At 46.0% G+C, this 20,507-nt stretch overlaps 1 protein-coding gene across 8 annotated transcripts in view; it reads left to right on the top strand.

The window, feature by feature from the left end:
• The window catches only part of SH3PXD2A (SH3 and PX domains 2A), a 231,211-nt gene that overhangs the window by 150,964 nt on the left and 59,740 nt on the right, over positions 1 to 20,507 (top strand). For 5 of the 8 annotated variants that reach the window (XM_042863578.1, XM_042863577.1, XM_042863575.1 and 2 more), the window contains one exon: positions 12,482 to 12,529. The exons of the other annotated variants lie outside the window; for them this stretch is intronic. In XM_042863578.1, the coding sequence (XP_042719512.1) occupies positions 12,482 to 12,529 (48 nt within the window). The remainder of the gene's footprint in view (positions 1 to 12,481; positions 12,530 to 20,507) is intronic. 8 annotated transcript variants of the gene reach the window in all.

Here is a 20,507-nt window from a genome sequence, read left to right as displayed (position 1 = left end):
AGGCAGGTCTGTCCACAGAGATGTGACTGTACTTCTAGCATGTAATATTAAATAAACTTTGCACTGTTTGTACAAACTGGACAGTGAATTAAATGTGCAGAAGCATTTTCTCTAGAGGGCCAGGCTGTAAAGGTGTGAGAGAGTATGCAGAAGGCAGAGTTGAGGGCGGAAGATCCTGGCTCACGGTGCCCTGTGCAGAGCACTGGGGTTTTAAGGCCACATAAAGACTGCTGAAATGTGTTGCTGAAGTCTCTGGGGCAACCTGGTTTAGCACTGACCTAGAACAGCACAAGGAAACTGAGTGCTTTGGAATCTGTGCACAAGTTGACGTGCACAGGAGCTGCAGTGTTGCTCTTGTAAGATGTGTGAGGGATTGCTTTGGAAGGATGAGAAGCTGCTACTCCTCCATTCTGGAGAGAAGCTGGAGCTGATACATTGTGACACTGAGGGAAGAGGGGCTAAGTTGAATCAGTGCAGCTGGGATGCCGTCTGTTCCCCTTGAGGCATCCCAAACAGCATGCTCATCGATCCCCGAGGCTGGGCTCCCCTGCTCTGCTCTCCCACCCTCATGTGTTGCTGGGTCTTGTTTGGGGAGTTTCTTCTTCTCTGCCCCTTGGTGGCTGACTGCACAGCCAGGGCTTGGATGCAGTGGGATTTAGGGATGCTCTTTCTCCACTTACACTGTAAGAGGAATGTGAAGCAGCAGTCTGACCGAAGTGAGTTATATAAAGGGACTCTGTTCTCAACCATCTTCTTGCTTGTCTTTAGAGTGGCGGGGGAAGGCTTCATTCTACTTGGAGCTTGATGTCGTGGGAGTGTACATACAACAAGCCAAAGAATATGCCAAGAGAGTTGGTGGTTACAGCCTCTAACAAAGAGCAGCTTTATGACACTGGGTCTAGTGATGGGGTGAATGAACACAGCTTCCAAGCCTGTGTTGTGAAGAGCCTTTAAAGATAACTAATAACTTTGAAATGCAGCTTCCTCTGTAGGTGCAAACACTACTCAATCTTAAATGGTACAAATAGACACTTAAATGCCTCCCAACAGATCAGACCTGAGAATACCTTTTTTTTTTTTTTTGACCAAGGATATGCTGGGAAGAGACTTAGAGCTGTGAGCAGCAGGAATCTCACAGCTGCTCCATCTTGGGAAGGCAGGGCATGAGTGTGACTGATGGCAGAAACATTTGGGGAATGCCTCTGATAGCCACTGTTGCCTCTACCCTGACCTCTGCCTTGCCAATGAGTGCATTTCTAGCTAGTCCTGTGCTGAGCCCTTAAAGCAGGGAGAAACTGGGGAAGTTCAGAGTTTAATAGGAGTTAGGGATGCATTTATCACTGTAGCTGATAGCAGTTGTAAACATCTGGGGACATTCTGAACAAAGTGCAACAGCATGGCCTTAACTTAGCTAAACAGAAGAGTCTTGTGCTGATCTGCAGCATCTCTGTATGCCAGCCTTGAGCCAGGGCTTCCTCTTGTGCAAAGTGCTGTATAAACACAGCCCTTTCCTTGGTTATGATCTAATTATAAATGCTTTAACCTGCAGTCAGCTTGGAGCTCTGCTGAAGCAGCTGGGCTCTGCGTAGGCATGGCCATTTGCTGTGGCCTGAGCAGCCACGTGGGCTGTTGCTTTGGATTTGTAGGGCTGTATGTGACATGCTGCAGAGCTGCCTTCTTATTTTCAGTCAATTGAATTGTTGCTCTAGGTCCCTCCCTTAGTGATGAGGAGGCCTCGGTACAACTGTGAGGAGCGGTTAAGGCTGACATGTTTTGCATACCCACAGCAAGCGATCTCGTCTGGGTTCATCCCAAGTCCCTCTGTAGCAAAAAGGGAAGGGATTACTTTTCAGACTGATTTGTCACTGCCATTAACCAAGTGAACAGCAACTCATTTGTCACTCAAAATAGGCATTATTTCTATGCAGTCATCCAATGTGTGGTTTTCTCTCCTCAAATCAAAATAAGGGTAGAATTGCTCCAAATCTCGTAATGGATATTTGCATGGTACATTACAAACCACAAATTAGGTTAATCCACTCTCCAAACCCTACCAGCTACCATCTGTGCATGGTGAATTAATTAACCCTTGAGACATCTGCCAATCCTGATGTGGCTTGTGAAACCAGTTTCAGGATGTTTATCCTCAAAGATGTTCCTGTCTCCCTTAGGTTGTTGCTGGCTATAACAGGTTTTATACTCCTGGAGTATGACTATCTAGCCCTCTTCCCTTGCTGAGAATTTTTCTTTGGTAGTTCACTGCCAAAGTTGTTGTCAGATCTTTGGTCATAAAGCTGGAGTAAACAGCTGGAACCAGGCATTTGGTGGTAATTAGAGAGGTGACATGGCTTCCACGGGTTTTCCACAGTCTTCATGCTCATCTATTACTGAGAGTTCCCATTGCTTACAGTGGGGCTTACAGCTAGCAGAAGATGCTGCTTCACCTTAGCTTTTGGTGCTAAGGAATCTTTCTGCGACCTGCCTTGTAGGCAGCCAAGCCCTTGTGTCTGTTTTGGTGTTTGCTTGCAAAGGCCCTTCTGGTCACCCCCCTTCTGAAAGCATAACAGAAACCCCACTGCTTGCTCACTCCCCCTGCCCTGGCCACCCTGGGCCTAAGCTGCTACTTGGTGGCTTTGTCTTACTCTCTGCTCTTGTGAGGTAGGATGTCCCTACAGTGAGGGGAAATAAACTTGAAGTTTATGGCTCCATCAGCACCACAGTGTCTCCTTTCCCTAATTGATCAGATCCTGTCTGCATTGAGCTGGCCATGCTCTGGCTGAGCCTGCCAGCTGTAGTCTGTTTAAACAGCCCCTGTAATTGAGCACTCAGAGCATTAGCTTAGCAGCTTGCTCCAAGCCAGTGGTGCCTCGGTGGGGCTGTTGATGAAGCTTGGCTTCCTTGGCAGAGAGAAGCATCTTTCAGTGCTGTTCCCACATTCAGTTATTGGACAAGCAGAATACTGCAGCACCCAGACAGCAATCTGCTTCTTTTCCCTTCTGTAGCCTAAAATGAGGAAGGATGTAAATAAAAACTTTAATGTCTGTTTGAAGCCACTCAGACTGTCTTTTTATTGATATCTCTTTAATATTCCCTCAATGGGAGGATTAAGTAGAGTTGAGAATTACAGCAGCTACGGAAGTGGGGCCTCCAGGGGAAAGACGAGCAGATTGCTGTAACAGTACTGCGGCCTTTATGGCCTGTCACGTTGTGGGGCTGTTCCTTGGGCGGCAAGCAGGAGTTGGGTCTTTACTCATTTCTTCTTGCTAAGGAAAACTTGCTTGCACACTGAGGGCACGTTCTGTCAGCTTTAGGGAGATGCCTTAATTGCTGCTTGAGTTATCAGGGATGGGTTTTGTCCGCTTTCTTTGTAATTATGAAGAGAAATGGCTGAACTCTTGGCTGTTTCTTTCCTGGGTTTACAGCTGAGCTATGCTCATCCCTCCAGAGCTTAACTTCTGTGGTTCTGTCACACCACACATCCAGCCTGCCCTTACAACTCCGTGGCATGTCTTGCATGCTTTTTCATTTTTGTAAATGAGTTTTATTTTCTTAACTTCAGTTTGAACTGCCTCCTTTGAGGTAATATGGAGAAAATAAGTGGTGTGTGCTAGCCCTTCTGTACTTAATCATTCAGCAGGGTTGCAAATGTGTGAGCCATTAGCTGGACCAGCATAGCTGGAGCTGTTTCTGCCTGTCCCTAGAGCTGACCCAAGAGGTAGAGCTTAATCTTTTATATGTCATTTCTGAAGGGCCCAATCTGCGAGCGTGGTACTAAAGATGTCAAAAAATACATCCAGTAAAGTGAAGTGGTAAACCATGTTGTGAGGCAACTCTCTCCTGTGGTGGTAACTGCAGCAGATATCTTGTGGCTACCAGTGCTGAGTGTGTAGGCAGTGAGACAGGCAGTTGGTTACTGCTGGATGAATCCAAGCCCAGGTGATAGCACAGCAAAGGTATGGTGTGGTTTTCAACCCAAATGTTAGTCATTCTGCTCTCATTGTTCACCTCTAGCTCTGTCTCCCCAAACTCCCTCTTGAAAAGCTTAAGCTAGGGAGGCTTTTGTTTGTTTTTTTTTTTTTTTAAGGTGGCAAATGGGGAATCTAAGTTTGTCCAAGCCCATGGCAGGGTCCCAGCAGCATTGTAAAGCACATAGCTTGGCCTTGGTGTCCTAATCCTCGCAAGAGATCTGTGCTGCAACATAGTCCCTGCAGACAAAGGCACATGCTCTTGTGTGTGTGCTGATGAATCACGTGCGTGTGCTGTTACTTGCATTGCTGTCTGCAGTTAGTCAGTGCGGCATCAGCCATGGTGGAGCAGCTCTGTTGCTGTTCCTGTGCTGATGGGAATGGCTGGAGCAGGTGGCTTGTCTGCTGCTGCTCTTCTGCACCCTCACAAGTACTGGCAGGATTCCTCTTGATCAAACCTGGGACCTCTTCTTCCATTGTATGATTAACCTTCCTGGCTGTATGTACTAATTATCATGTGGAATTTAAAAACAGCAGATTCTGGCAGAACATCTTGGTTCTCACATAGTGTTTTTCTTTCTTTCTTTTTTTTTTTTTTAAAGGAGGATAAAGGGATTTAGTAATAAAAGATGGATAGAGTAAGCAGAAGCATAGCAACAAAGGTCCAAACAAAGCTTAGTTTGTAATTATTGGGTATGTACTTCCTGAGTCTGAGCCTAGTAGTAAATGGTCTTAATGTCCATCCCCAGTTCAGTTCTTGATGGTGGAGTTCCCTCTTCTCATGATGAATAACTTTAGAATTTGCTGAACTGTAACTGCTGTTCAGTTTACTAGCTTTTGCTCAATGTAATAATTCCCAAAACAGCTTACTTTTTTACTTGATTTTTTTTTTTTAATTTTATGTTTAACTAGTTTGTGAGCTAACATGTAGCTGAAGCAACATGATAGCTCTTGCTTGTTAACACTTGCACTTTCCCAAAGCAAGGCTGTTGTTCTCTGCTTAGAGGGCTCCAAGGAAGAGCTTTGGCTATGCCAGGCACCCTTCACCTCCTCACAGTACATGTGATGCTGTTCTGCATCACTGGGCAATGTGTGACCCTGCCCAGCCTAATTCCCTCTCCAATTCTGTAGTATTCTGGTAGAAGTAAACTGATCTTGCCATTCAGTCTTCTTGTGCTCTGCATTTTTGAAATCACTATTTAAATTAAAATGCTTTGTACTTATGCCTGCAGCTGCTGAAGAACAGATAGATAGGAACCCTTATTCTTTCTGCACTGCCTCACTTTTCTGCTGACGAGCTGTATAGCCTGCTGGATGTCTGGGCCTGCTGTCCTTTTCTGGATGGCCCATATGCTGAGGGTGGAAGATGGGGTAAGAGAAGAACAGTTGTTTGTGCCTTGTGTGGTTTAGCTGTGTGGCTTTTAAATTGAAGTGTGGGGACAGAGCACAGGATTAGGGAGAGGAATGTTTGTGCTCTCTGAGCTTCCCAGTTCAGGGCAGAGCTGGGCTGCAAGGATAAGGTGTGGTCTGTATGGACAACCTGAACTCTCTAAGTGCCTCTGGGGATGGAATGGATCTTCTGGTTTTAGGGAGCTCTGTCTGCTCCTGTCCTGCCTCCCTCCTCTGTCTGTCAAGTGGCAGACTGTGTTAGAACTGCTTGCGTGGGTTTTTTCTCTTTCACACCCAGGGAACCATGTGCTGTCAGGCTTTGGTTTTGGCACATGACGTAAGGCAGGTGAGATGCACCTGCTGCAGTGGAAGCTGATGGGCTTTGGTTGGCAGGGATGTAAGTGTGGGGCCTGACTGCCCGAGGGGCAGAGCTTGGGGTGACTTCAACTCAGCCTGGCGTAACTTTCACTGTCGCATTTGGGCTAGCTACATGACATGCAAAATCTGCTCTGGATGAAGTGGCTCTTATGGAGATGGCCAAAAGCATTACTTCAAGGCACTCAGCAGGGATTGTGACGTGTGCAGCTCATCCTGCTGCCAGTTCAGGCAGGCTGCCTGGTCAGGTCCATTCTGCAGTGTGCTCTGCTTGGCAGCAGGGCTGCTCTGCAGCAGGGGCCGACTCTGGCTGGGGGCTCTCTGGGATCTCCTACAGAACTGTATGTGCAAGGACCACAGAAGTCCTAGGGGAAGTGGTCTTTGCTTGCTGTGTGGAAAGACTTAATGCACACTATAGATGCCAGTATAAGAACTGCAGAGCCTTGTATACTTCTGGGTTCAAATGGGATTAGGATGGGCTTTTGCAGAAGTAAACAGAGTAGAAAATTGGAACTCGTTTTTCTGTAAGTGGGTGCTTTTAGAAAGGACAGGGGGCTGTATGAGGCTGCTGGAGTGCAGCTGGTGAGCACAGCGCTGTGCTGCGCACGGAGCAGGCGGTCCTCTCATCCTGCAGCTCAGGAAAGGACTCTCTGGTTGTGGATTTCTTCCCTGTAGGAGTGAGTTATCCAGATGATGAATTTCTGAAGCATGCTCGAGTCACGTGAGAGCCAGATGGGAACATTTTCCAAGCAGCGTGTGTGGGTCCAGCATGCGCTAGGCAGCTCTGCTTACGTGGCAAGGGGGAGCAGGCTGACGTTGGTCTGCAGCATTCAGCTGGGCAGGCGAGGAGCCTGGCTGCAGCTTGGTCCTCTGCCCCCCCTGTGCACAGCCCCTTTTCCTGAGGCATCTGCACTGCACAAGCTGCTTGGAGAGGAGGGAAGGAAGGAGGGCTGGGGAGCTGGACTGAAATTAAAGGTCTTATTTACTGCCTGCTGTCAAATCATCTGCACTTTGGCTGAATTTACATATTGGAAGATATCACAGGTTATCAACTAATCAAATATTTGTTAAGTGTAGCTCTTTAAGGTACTGCCTCATCCACAGATAATGTGTGAAGTAGAGGTGAAGATCTGCTTCAGGTATGTAGGAAAGGCATCCTGCAGGGATGAGAGATTTACCTCGGACTGAGACTACTTGCATTCTAGAGAAAGAAAAACTTAAATCTCTACATTCGTTCAAATACTGTCTGTATTAAAAAAAAAGCTTGCTTGGAACACACTGTATTAATGTCCTGCAGTCATAAGAACGAGGGAAGCTTTTTTAAGCCACTGTGGCAAGAGACAGTGTAGTTACCAGGCCCATCCTAGATCTGGGCACAAATATTGGTTTTGTTGTAGGTCCCTCTGGGGCCTGCAGGGAGAAACATCAATGGCACAGTTAAACAATATGCCTTGGGCAGTGGAGATTGAAATAATAGATCAAAACACTTGTAGCCTTTCTGTGCCATTCTCCTGTTTCTCTGGCTATCTGTTGTTGTTTGCCTAATTGAATGAGATAATTGTGTGAGCCAGGGATGTGTGAAAATGGTACCAACTCAGGCTGAGGTTTATCTGCTTTTTATTTTTTCTTCTTTTTTCTTTCTAAGCTGTTTTATGCTTGTGACCAATGCAGAGTCAATGTTAAAAGTAGTTACTTATATTCTTCAGGACATTATTACCTTCTCATTTAACCAGTGTCAGGCTCCAGACAGAGGAGCAGGGGCTGATGGAGAGAAATCTGGCAACAGGCTTACAGGAATTACCAATGGATGTGAGGAATCGGAAATTTCAAGGAGTTTCAAGTGTATGGGGGAACAGTGAACATAGTGCTCTGGCTGTAGATGGAAAAGCAGAAGCAAACCCTATGGTTTTGGGTGGTCCTCACTGAACTTTCTGCTCCTGATGGTAGAGATGGTGCCCTGGCATGGAGGAGGAAGTTGTCCCCAAGCTTGGTTGGCAGGGCAGAAAGGAAACGATGAGGGGACAAGTGAAAGCCAAACCCCAGGAAGCAGCTTGGGAGAAGTCAGGATGGAGCCTGGCCCTCTGTGATTCCTTACCTGCTCTAGGCAGTAAGGTCCTGCCTGAGCATCTAGGGCAACAGCAGGGCGCTCGCATTTATACCAATCTCTTGGTGTGCTTGACCTCCAAAATCAGGATTGAAATGAAGGCTTAACTTCAATTTTCCATTCTGTCCTACGTGGGGAACATTACAGCGAGCAAGGCTGTAGGCCAGTTCAAAGAATTGGACAACTTCTAAGGAATAGCCCACTCTAACTCTTTCTTGCTGATTTGTCAAATACCACTGATGAATTCACAACACCCCTGTTTGTCTCTTAATGCCTTTTGCTTGATGGAGAAGAAAAAGCGTTGACTTCCCCCAGCTCCAGTTTGGGGAATCTCTGCCAGCTACTGGACCACCAGTGAAGTTCTCTGAAGTGGAGTGCAGCACTGATTTTGACTACTCAGGAAGCCAGTGTAATTTGAGTTCACTGTAAGACTGCATTGCTTACTCTTTTCATCCTTCCAAGAAAGGAAGGGTGAATGCCTGTGAAGTGAATCTGCAAAATGCTCAGCTGCAACCTCACCACTGCAGCCTGTGGTTAATTGAGCTCTTCTTGAGGGGCAATAATGCCCTATGGAGTTGATCCCTGTTGGAAAGGGGCAGTCACTTTCAGATGTCAGCATCTCATCAGCACAGCAACTTGTTCTTGTATTCATTTTCCCAGTATTTTATGCTGCACCCTGGAGCTGCACAGCTTTTCAGAGATTTCAGTATTCCCAGATGATGTTTGATGTAGGGCTTCAAGGAAGGCAACTTCTATAGAACAGGTCATACCTATGTAATTAAACTTTTTTTGCACTCCAAAGCAAGATAGCTACATCCAGGTCTGCCATGAGAAATGTCCTTGGCCCAGGATTTCTCCATGCATAGCTGAGGAGCTGAGTTGGTGCAAGGGCTACATGGCCAGAGCTATACCCATGCTAAGCCTTAGGACGAAGTATGATCCAATTAACCTCTGGGAATTACTGCAGCAATGTTACTGGGCAATATTTACCTTAACAAGATAGAAAGCTGTGCATGTACTAGTTTAAAGAAAACTGATAGCCCCAGCTGCATGCAACCTGTGAATCTTTGGTTGTGTGTTGCTTCTGGCCCATACAGCAGTACTAAATAGTGGATGCTGTAGTCAATGTTGAACTGAATGTTTTGACACTTAAAATTTTTGCGGAAAAAAAAAAAAAAAAAAAAAAAGGAATCCAGTATCAATAACTTCTGCTGAGAGAGCTGTGGAGGAGAAGGAGCTGCTTTGCAGCTGCTGGAATTCACCTGGATGTGTAAGATGATGTGAACCGTGGAGGTGGCAGCTCCTGGGTTGTGGTAGCACTGAGCTCGTGCGTTCAGCTTCAGACTTCTGGCTTTTGTGGGTTTTCCTGAAGTCCCCTCTGCTCTAGCTGCACGCAAGACAAATAGCCTGCTACTAAAAGAAGATGAGTGGTGCAGTATCACAAGAGTAGAGCGTTAGTCCCCAGCAGTCTGGCGCCTGTTCTCTTGCCAGCAGTGGGAGGAGCAGCAAACAAACTGGTCTCAGTGGCAGCAGAAAAGCTTCTGGTGAAATCTAAATGCAGTCATCTGTTTCTTGTGTTTAGTTCACCACGGCAACTGGCTTAATGAAGCCTTCAAAGCCTTTCCCCCTCTAATTCCTTCCTTTCCTCCCCATCTGAGGCTCCAGCTGACCCATCCCCAGGTCCCCACCTCAGTGGGGGCAGCTCCAAAGGGATGGGGTCCAGTGGTCACTGCCAAAGCCTGCAGTGCTGCTATTTCTGGATGGTGTGGTGGCTCCAAGGACAGCCTCAGTACTCTGCACAGCGCCTTGGCTCCTGGCTGAGTTGTAATTTATGAACCCATGTTTCTTTTGAGCTTTTAAAAATAATTCCAAGCAGAGGGGTTTGTTCTGGCTCCAGCTGAAGCTGACAGTGAGGACTGTGGGGGCTGGTGTTATGGAGCAGAATCGAAACGCTGTTACCTTAGGAGTGGCTTGCTTTGAGCAGGCATTTTTAATTTCCCTTCCAAATACTGAGATTTCCCCCCACCCCCCCAAGTCATCTGAGACCAGCCGGCGCTTGGCTGTGCAGCAGAGGGGGAGAGGAGAGGCAGGAAGCGAGGGTTTGTTCGTTTACCATTACCAATCCCATTGGAAACCAGTTCCAAGCCCCATGCAGAATTCCAGAAAAACTCCTGAAGGGGAAACCCGGGGCTGTTCAAAGTTTGTGTGTTGCTGGCATGGGCGCAGCACGCATCTGGGGCCCTTGACCTCCTCCCTGTGCCCTAGATCCCCCCATGGCTCTTCGTTTGAGCTCTTTGTGAAGTGGAATCCGTCACTAATGTCTGATATTTTTATTATTTGTAGGAGGAGCTCTTAGAAGCTGGTAGCAATTAGAGCTTAAACATCTTGGAATAAAAAAAAAAAAAAAAAAAATCCCCAAGAAGGAAGCTTAATGCTAAGCAGATGTGCAGGAGCAGCTGAAGTATGCTAGCTGCCTTCTGCTTCAGGAGCAGCCCATCTCCATCTCACTGCTGTCAGGCTGGGGCAGCTGAGAAGTGCTGCAGCTTGTGTGCTGCTCCTCAGGCTGGGGAGCTGCCCCAGGATCAGTGATGTTGTTCTCCAGTTACTGCTCTAGATTGCCTTCTTATTATGATCTAGATAGATTATGATTTTGATAAGGGAAGAAAACCACTTTTGCTTTCTCTGGAAATAGATAGGAGCTAACATTTTTGCGCTGTTGTTGTGGCACGTTGTTCCATGTCAGTTATGAGAGAACACGTGGGTATCTGTAGATGAGGTTGCTGTGAATCTGGGGCTAAACTCCCTCCCTTCTTGGACAGGCAGATCCAGGGAAGCCCTAAACTTGTGTGAAGCAGAGTTGATTCTTTCTCTATTTTTAGTTGGTGGCTGTTTCAGCATTTTGCTTCTGGCTTGTACTGGGGCAAACTGGAATCTTCCTGGTTGTTTCTACATTACATCTGCATTATTTATCACTGCAATATTCAGGGTCTTCTATCTGGAAAAAGATCTGACAGCTGACTGACGTTCATAATCCCCTTCCTGAATGCAGTGGAAGTTTATTCAAAAGCTCAGAGACAAGTTGCTGACAACAGCTCCTTCACACCCTTTCCCGTTTGTGCCCTGAGTCTGTAATAGAAACATGCTGTATATTCCCTTTGTAAGCTAGAGCATGAGTTACTCTGCCAGATGATTTCCTGTTGCACTCTACCAGTGTAGAGCCCCTTTTTTAATGGTAATCCAAAATAAATTACTGTAAGTTATCATGATGTGTTTTGTATTGGACTGTTATAGTGCAGTGCATGGGTTTGGGGGCTAGATGGTTGCAGTTTTCAGGTATTTCCACTGCTGAGAATTTGTTGAAAAACAAAGGCCAAATCTAGCTGACCTCCAGTATTGCTCTAACATGATGAAGATTGGGGGCCTGATATAAAGGAAAAATTCAAAGATTTTGCTATTCCTGTGGCGCTGAGGAAATGCAGCAAAGTGTTTCTTGGAGCTCTGGTTTCCAGTGGGAATGTCTGAAAGCCCTTTCTCTTGCTTTATATTGTAACTGAGAAATTGCAAGCACATATGTGCTAGGAATCTTTAACTGGTTACTTGGGTTTTTTGGCTGCCTTAATGATACTCTGAGGGTCAGAAGACAGTAGCAAGTCAAAAAAGCAAGGGTGCCAGTATGCACTGATCCTCTCTCCCAGTAACTGCAGGGTGCATCTTCCCTGCTGTTAAACTGATTATTCCGGAGTTGGGCTCACTATTGCTAGTGGGCTTTAAAAATCATTTTTTGGAGTTGTTTGCCAGAATTCAGTAAGTTCTTAGTCTGTCATATAAATACCCCCCCTCCCCCCTTGCATCTTCTCCCAGGCAGTGTTAGAATAACAGGTCTGCCTGTGTTTCTGCCTGTGTTCCACTATCCCATGTAATGGGAATATCTGCTGGTTCTTATTTTGAAATGGGGGCAAACCTGATAACTTTAGAAACATGCTTCCAGTGTACTCAAACAAAACAAGAAAATGTGATTGTTGCCAGAATCCCGAAACAAGTATTTAAACCTAATTTTGTGGAGGGGCAGGGAAAACTTTTGACCTTGTTGATAACAATTGTATTAGCTTTTTCTTTAGCCGGGTTTCTGCCTCATGTTTGTTGGCTAAACATTTGTGATTTAACTATACCTTTGTATGAGCTCATGTATTCTTCCATGTCTATTATTACTTAATGCAGTTTCACGGTAACAAAATGCTTGCATGTATTGAAGTTCCATCTCTGTGAGTTGCCTGTTGGTCTTACGGGGATCATTAACAGCTGCAAAGCTAAATACTTTTGCAGGTCTGAGGCTTAATGAGTCAAACTGTCTCTTGGTATGCATTTCCTGTCCTAGTGGGAATAAGCTCAGAGCATATCTTACTCAGATTTCAAATTTGAAGAACTACATGTCAGTTTCACAAGTTGACTAACTTTTATTTTACCTGGGTAGTTCTTATGACTTGACCTTTACGCAAATCCCCGTTGTGCTGACCAAACTCTAAAGAAAAAAGTTGATGTTCCTTTCTGTTTTAATCTGTTTAAATTAACTTTCAAACTTGCTGATATGATTTTCTTCTTTCTCTAATTCCTTCCTTCTTTTATGGCTGCCCTTTTCTTGGATTTCCAGTTTGGATGTCCAGTTTGTCTGAGACTCCAAAAAAGAGTGTCGCTCCAGGTAATTTCTTGTGCCTTGCTGTTCTGCATGTCATGTGTAGTTTTGGAATTCTGTGACTGTGAATTCACTGTCTCTGGCAGTGAATATCCAGGATCTGTTGTGTACCTGTGTGTTGGTTTTTTGTGATGCATGATTTTTGACAAGGATGCTGAATTTTTGGCTTCTGATGCTTCCAAAAGCAGTACATGGCATTTTGCTGTGTGACCTCTCCCTTGCCCAACTCCAGCTCTACTGATCAAAGCAGTTTCTTGCCTTGTGGTGGGCTGACCCTGTCCAGCAGCAACACACCTTCACAGCCCCGTGCCTGCACTGAGGGATAAAGGAGAGAAGACAGCTTTTCCACAGTATATAGAACGGGTGTTTTATGGAACAGATGAGACTGAGGAAGATGCAAAAATGGCAAAAATTATCATTCTTTCATCCTTCTCAAACTTGAAGTCCGTGGCTTGTGATACTTCCTTCCCTGTGAAGGATATGGGCAGTAAGACAACACATAGGTATTAAGCCAAGGAAGAATGGAAATGCCCCTGCTACTTTCTGTGCTCAATTTGGTTAATATCCAAGCCAATGTCCTGTTCAAACCCTGTGAGCAAAATCCCACCGTTCTCAGTGGGTGGGTGCTTGCTAGGCAGAGGCTCTTAGTAAGTAACACTGCAGCGATATCAGAAATGCTGACCCAGAAAGAAGTTCAGTACACCCCTGGGGGATGTTCACTCTGAGCAGAACAGGTCTGATTTCAGGCTGATATTTGTACATAATTGCCCAAAAATATCTGAAGTATTCGATCACAGAAGCATGGTGGTTAATAGGTCATCTGGGAGTTCAGACAAACAATGAGACTGAAAAGGAGGGCAGTGTGTTGAGATGATACTGCTTGAAGAGAGTGGCAAAGAGCCCTTAGGTGGCCTGGTTTGGAGGTAAGGGAAATACAGGGTTGGTTTTCTCTGGCTTTCTGTGTGTCTTGGGACTGCTTTATGTTGTGGTTTGTAATATGGCAAATAGAATACTAAAGCCTTCTGAAGAAAGAGAAGGTGAAACTTTAATCAATACAAATTCTCTCTCTTCTGTTAGCTAAATGCATGTTGCTAGTTTGGCTTCAAAATCTGTGCACAATGGAAGGGTAAATATAAGTGATTAATTGCTCTGTGTAGTGCTCAAAAAGGGAAATGCTGTTACATAGTTCTGCTGAGAAGTCTTCTGATGCACCTGTCCAGGTCTCTAGCTCCCCAAGTTGTTCCAATTCATGTCATTCAGTTGTCATGATGTATTTTGTATTGGATTGGAATGGTCATTCAGTTAATTTCTTGTTCAAATGAATCCACAGCTCCAACACTGGTTCTCTTCAGATCAGGCCTGCTGAAGGCTGTATTGTAATATAGAAGTTAAAGGCTCAAGCTTGGATTCTTTATCCTTGGTATCAATCTATGTCTTAGAATGCAGAAGACTGGAAGAGAAGCCAGTCATAGGACACGATCTTGCTCCATTAAATGCAAACTCCAGCCACGAGATTTAACGTCTTATTTTGGAAGAAGATCATGCCACACTGCCAGATTGTGAGAAGTGCCACAGTGGGATGTAGTGGGTGTCTCTGACTGCAGGCCATCAGGAATGCAGAGCTTCACACAGCTAGGCAGCCTGCCTTCCCTTGCCATCACTGCAACCCATGTGCCAGGAGGGTGGTTGGGGGTGACCCGACTGCTGTTACATTCCTTGGCTAGTTGGCTTTGTGTGGTGCAGAGTAATGTGGGTGTGCTGCCACATCAAGTGTGACTGGGGTGAGTGCCAATGTACATAGGTGACTTCAGCCTGGTGGAGGATTCTGTCTAGCAGCTGTGTGAAAATCTACAAATGGTTTAACAGATCAGTGTGCAAAATGCTTCAGTTTTCTGAACTGTTGCTACCTGTAACCTAGTTGGTTGGAACAGCTGTTCAGAAAGCCAACTTTCCTAGAAGTGGAAAGAGGACTCAACATTTTCTTTTTTTTTTTTTTTTTTCCTTTCACCCTCCTGCCTTTAATTTTTCTTGGCTCTACCTTAAAACTCAGCAGATCAAAAATAAAGAAATAAAAATCCTAACAAGCTCCAGTTGGCAAAGGTCAGCACTGAATTTCTCCATTTGTCAGGATTCTGTTGGAAATGCTGCTGAGCACTCTGAAGAAGGAAGAAACTAAAGTGGAGTGCTCACTTGAGAGAGTGCCGGGCATTTACGGAGGGCCAAGCTGCTCCTGGTGCTCTGTCCATGGGATTGGTTTTTGCTGCTGGTTTAGCTGAGCTTCGGGCACATGCAGTGCTGGAAGCCAGCCTGCCTTAAAGCTGCCACTTGTCCCGTGGTCTTGAAAGCTCAGCCAGATCTTGCCTCTTGGAAAAGCTAGGAAATACTGTGCATCCCTTTCACTGGGGGATGAATCCAAGAGGGAGCCTATTTTCTGCTGCTGGCATATTCCTCCCTTCCTGATGACTGTGTGTGCTGTTGGCTTGGGCACCCTGTGGCTGTTTGTAGCAGCAATCTCTTGGGCCAGGAGGGACTCTACATGGCTCATGGAGCTGCCATCTCTGCCTGGTGTCTGCATGTGTAGCCAGAACGATAATGATTGGAGTTGCAGGTGCTCTGTGAGCAAGATATTGCTCCATGCACTAAAAGTGTGCATGCTTAATGTGGTCTTGAAGAAAGTGTGTGTATGAATATTCACTCACGGAGAAATTCCTTGTGTGTTAATTATGGCCCCTAATTTGGGATGAGGGGGTTTGCGTACTGACTTGGTCATCCCTGAAAGGGTGGTGCTCAACCCTGTGTTACTCTCAGGCATTGACATTTTGTGTGTTGGATAAGGTTTTAGGCCAAGCTTATTTGGCTTTAAGTTACTTAATGATGAGATCCAAGCTCTCCCATCCTGCATTCAGTCTTCTCTCTTTAATTAGCGGAGTGTCACCTGCTTCTGAAACTTCTCAAAAACGCCATCAAATGGCTTTGTCATTAGAGAAAGAACTACCTAGCTGATCTCAGGCCATGAGCTGCAGAAACAATGGAGTATTAATAACCTGTTTGATATCCTTCTGCAAATATTTGTTTTCCTCTGTAATGAGACAAAAGGAATTTTGCCGGAACAGTTTTATTGCTAAGACCCAGAGGCTGAAATGGATTTGTACTGAATTCTTTTAGTTATTATGCATGTTACTGAAGCTTCAGAGCTCAGGACTGTTAAACCAAGAGCTGTTGACTGCTGAAGTAAAGTGCTGTTAGAACTGGGGAGACCCCTGCCTACCAGAAAGGATAGAGATGGATCCCCTTTCTTACTGACACACGCTGTGAGTGTCCTCTGTGAATCATTGGTATGCAATTAGAGCCTGAATTTTGGGAAGGGGCTGAGGGAGAGGACAGACTGGAGTTGGAGTATGCAGGAGTATCCAGGAGATGAGTCAAGGGCTGATTCTTTAGAGCATGTATAGGTGGTAGTCCTGGCAAGTTCTCTATTTCTGATCTGAATCCCTGTTTTCCCCAAGGAGATCTGTAGGAGGCTCTGTCAGTCTCATTCCACTGCTTACTCTAGGAGTGCATTATTTTAGGAACTGCTTTTGAATTTGCTCTGGGATCAGAGCTCTTGTGTAACCTCGTGTGCTTTTCATATAAAACTTTTTCATGCCATGTGCAGGATAAAAATTGCTTAGCCCAATTTTTAGGCCATCTTGAATGACTTGGGGATGTATCACTGGCAGAGGGCTCGAAGAAAACACGCAGATACAACGTGTTTATTTACCACAGAGTCATAGAACTTCTGATAAGGAAAAAAAAAAAAGTAAGGGTTTTAGTTAGACAAAGAAAATCCATGTGTTTAAAACTGAGGATGTGATTGTTGAGAGGGGATAGTCTGATTGGAGGATTTTAAATGCGATTGCTGCTGTTCTGGATACTCCTTCTTTTCTTCCCTGCCTGCTCTCAACTTTCTCCAAAGGAATTTCCTTGAGATGCATGAAGGGTTACCCTTCATTGGCTTTAAAAAGAAGCTGTAGCTCTAGATGTAAGCCACTGCAGTTCCTTTTGGAAAGTGTGCAACTCTGATGTGCTGCTGCTTGGTGAGCTGAGGCACTGGGGTGCCTTCTGCCAAGTGCCTGCATGCAAACCCTGCGTGTGCCCATGGGGAACGTGCCAGCTGCAGCCCAGGTCTGGGAAGGAGGACTACCTGCCAGCTGGTTACTCAGTTGTGATTCATGCTCGTGGTGTTCACTGAACGTTTGTGGTTTTGGCTCTTTTCAGAACTTCCACTGACCAGCCCAGTCCTACATCATTTAGTCTGAATCTGTAAACACTTGATTGATAATCGTAAAAGGGTAGTATAAAGTCCAGCACGCTGTATGGATTAAAAGAGCAGACATGTTTATAGCCTGATAACAATGGAGTACTCTGGCAAAGATCAGGAGTCTCAAATTTCCATATCCAGATGATTTTATTTTTGGAGTCCACTTGGTGGTTTTAATTTTTGGCTATTGCAAAACCATCATAGGTCTTAGCTGTTGCAACACGGAGGAGGAAGGAGCCACTTGGAACGGGAGCTTTGTGCTCTTATTTAGGAGGCTGTCCCACAGTCACTGGGCTCTGAGTACTGCGGGAGGAACGATGCTCTCTCCTTGCTGCCTGGAGAGGGGGTCAGGGCGCAACAGTGTCACTTCATAGTGCCAGCTCTGGGGGCACGGACAAGCTCCGATGACATTTCTGCCCAGCCCTGGGAAAGTAATCTCAGAGGTGAGGAGCGGGAGGATTGTAAAGTGGAGCCCTATGGAGAGGAGGAGGGCTATCCTCAAGGCTTTAACCAGGAAACGGACTCGAGGCAAAAATAAACGGAGAGGCAAGCAAACTCTTATTTCAGCCAGCAATCTGTCGTGCGCTCTGCTCTCGGGAGGGCTTGCAAGTTGGAACTGAACTGTAATACTAATTCTGCTTTTTTGGGGGGAGGGTTGGAAGGGAGCTTTACCTGGCACGTCAGCCTTATCCTACCCTCTGCTCTCCATTCCTCCTGCCTGTACTGAAAAGGCTTTCCAAAAGTGGTGCTGTGATATTCATGGGGCATTGCAGTGTGCATGTGAGCTTGCTGGGAATCCTGCCCTGCTCCGTGGGGCTCATGGTGTGCAGGTGTGATCCTGAGGATCCTGAGCCTCACTGACACATCATTTATTTAAAGATGCCTATCGGGGTGGAGGACTGAGAAGGGCTGAAGTTTGTGCCTGTCTGAAGGGAGTAATGGAACAGCTGAAACCAGCCTGCCCAGATAACGTGCGAGGCTTCAGATTACTGGGAGAAGCTGTTCCTGTCTCTTCCAGCTCTCCTCCTTCCTTTACTGTTGAAGCCTTTCCCACTGTACAGTGTCTGATCCTGGGAGGGCATCACTTCAGGAACTGCAGGGTTACCCTCCACGTGGCCATGTGCAGCACTCCAAATTTAAAGCAGGGAGAGATGATCTGCTGTAGCTGTAAATGAACAGGCTTATTTGACTTTGATTACTTGTTAGACCAAGGAGTTGTGTGGCTTTTTTTTTTTTTTTTTTTTGCCTTAACAGGAGTCTTGTAATGCTTAAGCCAGCTTCTGTTAAAATGGTCTCTTAATTGTAAGTGTTGCGCCAGACGCTGTAGTGACAAAGAAGTCCTCCTGTGCAGAACGCTTTATCTAAGCCAGGACAGGGTAGACTGCTGAGTTTCAGATATGCGAATACAGATGGACTGCATCTTGTTTTTTTTGTTTGTTTGTTTTTTTGCTTTAATTTTTTTTTATTATTATTACTTTTAGAGAGAGAACTGCGGAAGTGGGTTGGCAGTGCTCCTTCCCTGGGTTTGCTGGCCGGGGCACTCCCCTGGCACACGGTCCCTGGCTCAGCATGGGTGGCTGGTGTGGGATGTCTGCCAGCCTGCACTCCGGCCATGGCCCGGCTTTGTTCCCAGCAGGGACACGTGTACCACACGAGCACTGCTCCTGCCACAGAGGCACTGCTGTCTGGTGGTTTTTGTCCTATGACTACTGCCTAGGCGGTAGAGAAGACATCTGTGGTGTGTGTGCGCAGCAAATAGCTTTGTGAGTGTCCTTTACTCCCTTTGCAATTGTTTGGTCCCTCATTCTGCCTTTCTAAGCACGCTGAATTCTTTGCATGTGCATAAATATATTGCCATGGTGGCTTTTGGTTTTAGTTAGAGAATCCTAGGGCAAAAATGGAGTGGGGGCTATAGGCGTTGCTTGCTTAAATAAAGTGAAGAAAGGTGCTGCTGCTTTTCTCCCTTCCCAGACTGGAGAAGGGACTGTGTGGGAAGCAGAGAAATGGGAAGGCATCTCCTCACACTCCTGATAACCCAATTAGTGCTGGTTTAAACCAGAGCACACAAATCAGGCTGATTCATTGTGAACAGAAATATGATGATGCTTTAGAGTGAACAGCTATGGTGAAAAACTGTATAATAAATCTTAATATTGTCAGTTCACTGCTTTCTTCCCCTGTTCCTACTGCTGGCTGTGGTTCAGCCATCCACAGAAGAGCTAAATCTCTTAAACACAAGCTTCAGGAGGAGATGACTCCTCTTTAAAGAAAGTTAACCTATGGAACATAAGAGCAGTCAGAGGCAGGCTTAGGGAGCACGGAAGTCATCTAATTTTCTGGATTTCTTAAGACCAGTCCAAAGGGAGGCATTGTGATAGTGTTTCCTTTCAGGAAAATGTTAAGTTAATTGCTTTTATTTAAGGATTTTCCTTGCACAGGATGCTCTTCTAATGACTGATGCACTCTTTATCTCTCTTTTGGCAGGAATGCTAATTATCTGTCTGCAGAATTAGTTTGCATCTGCAGTTCAAATACATACATGCGGGCTGCTTTTGGAACTGCAATGCAACACTGAGCATCCTGTGCTTAGCTATTAGTCCCCCAGCTTGTCCAGCGGACAGCTTCAGACCATGCTGCTTCCTTCCTGTCTCTTGTAGCCAATTTGTCTTCAGAGATTGAGGAGACCTGGAGTCTGCTCCTGGCTCTGCCCCCGTCACGTGAAATGGGACTTTCAGCAGGCCGTACATCTGCTGCTGTCTCCCTTCTCCATCTGCATCTTAATCTAGAGAGACGGGAACTGCCTTTTACTGTGTAAAATGTATGATATACTGTTGGTCCAGACAGCTCTGCCTTTATAGACAATGCTGCAATTCAGGAAACCTGTAAAATAGTTTTGCATGAAGGCTTGTGTCTGGTGGCTCTTAGCACAGAAATCCAAGGTGCTTTTTGTTCTGCTCTGATGCTTTGAAGAATGTGTTTTTGAGGGAAAATTAAGAAACTTTGAGGCTTTCATGACCTTTCAAGGCAGTTTCCAGGCAGAAGCAGTGCTGTGGTGCCCGTGTTTAGAGCTGAGTATGTGCTGTTTATGTTGCATCAGAGCCGTGCCACATCCGTGCAGCGGTGGCAGCACTGGGATCTCCCCCATGCCTGGAGCAGCAGTGTGCCTGCCCTGTGACTCCTCCCAGAGTGTACAGTTTTGATTTTGAGGTTCAAAAATTTAAAAAAAAAAAAAAAAAAAAAAAAAAGGGGAAAAAAAAGAACCAAAACGCCTTGAGGGCAGCAGGGGAACGGAGAGCAGTTATTTGCACTTTTTTTCTTCTGTGTTTGTATGAGAGCCTGCAGTCATTGCTCTTGGCTCTGACAGCCAAGAACCTTCAGTACGAAGGAGAAGCAAACAGGGAGGACTGTCTCTAAGAGCTCCAAGAAGGCACCAAAGGGCGATGGAGAGGGAAGTGGGACGCACCGTGCCTGGCCAGGGACGCTGGGCTGTGCTCCGCTCCGAGGCAGCTTCTGCACTGGGGAATGCGGAACCGCGGAGCTGGCGGGGGGCAGGCAGGGGGTGGCCGTGTTTTAGCAAGGATCTGGCGCTATAACTTTTTTTTCTTCTTCTGTTTCAAGTAAACACTCCTCCCCGCCCTCCCCTCTCTCCCTCCACCCCACCTCCCTCTCTTTCAATCCCGCTCA

Source organism: Lagopus leucura, unplaced genomic scaffold (genome assembly GCF_019238085.1).
Source record: "Lagopus leucura isolate 7727_CA_CO unplaced genomic scaffold, USGS_WTPT01 Super-Scaffold_741, whole genome shotgun sequence".
NCBI classification, from domain to species: Eukaryota; Metazoa; Chordata; class Aves; order Galliformes; family Phasianidae; genus Lagopus; species Lagopus leucura.
The sequence above is the reverse complement of the archived record's forward strand: the minus strand, read 5'-3'. Positions and strand labels throughout refer to the sequence as shown.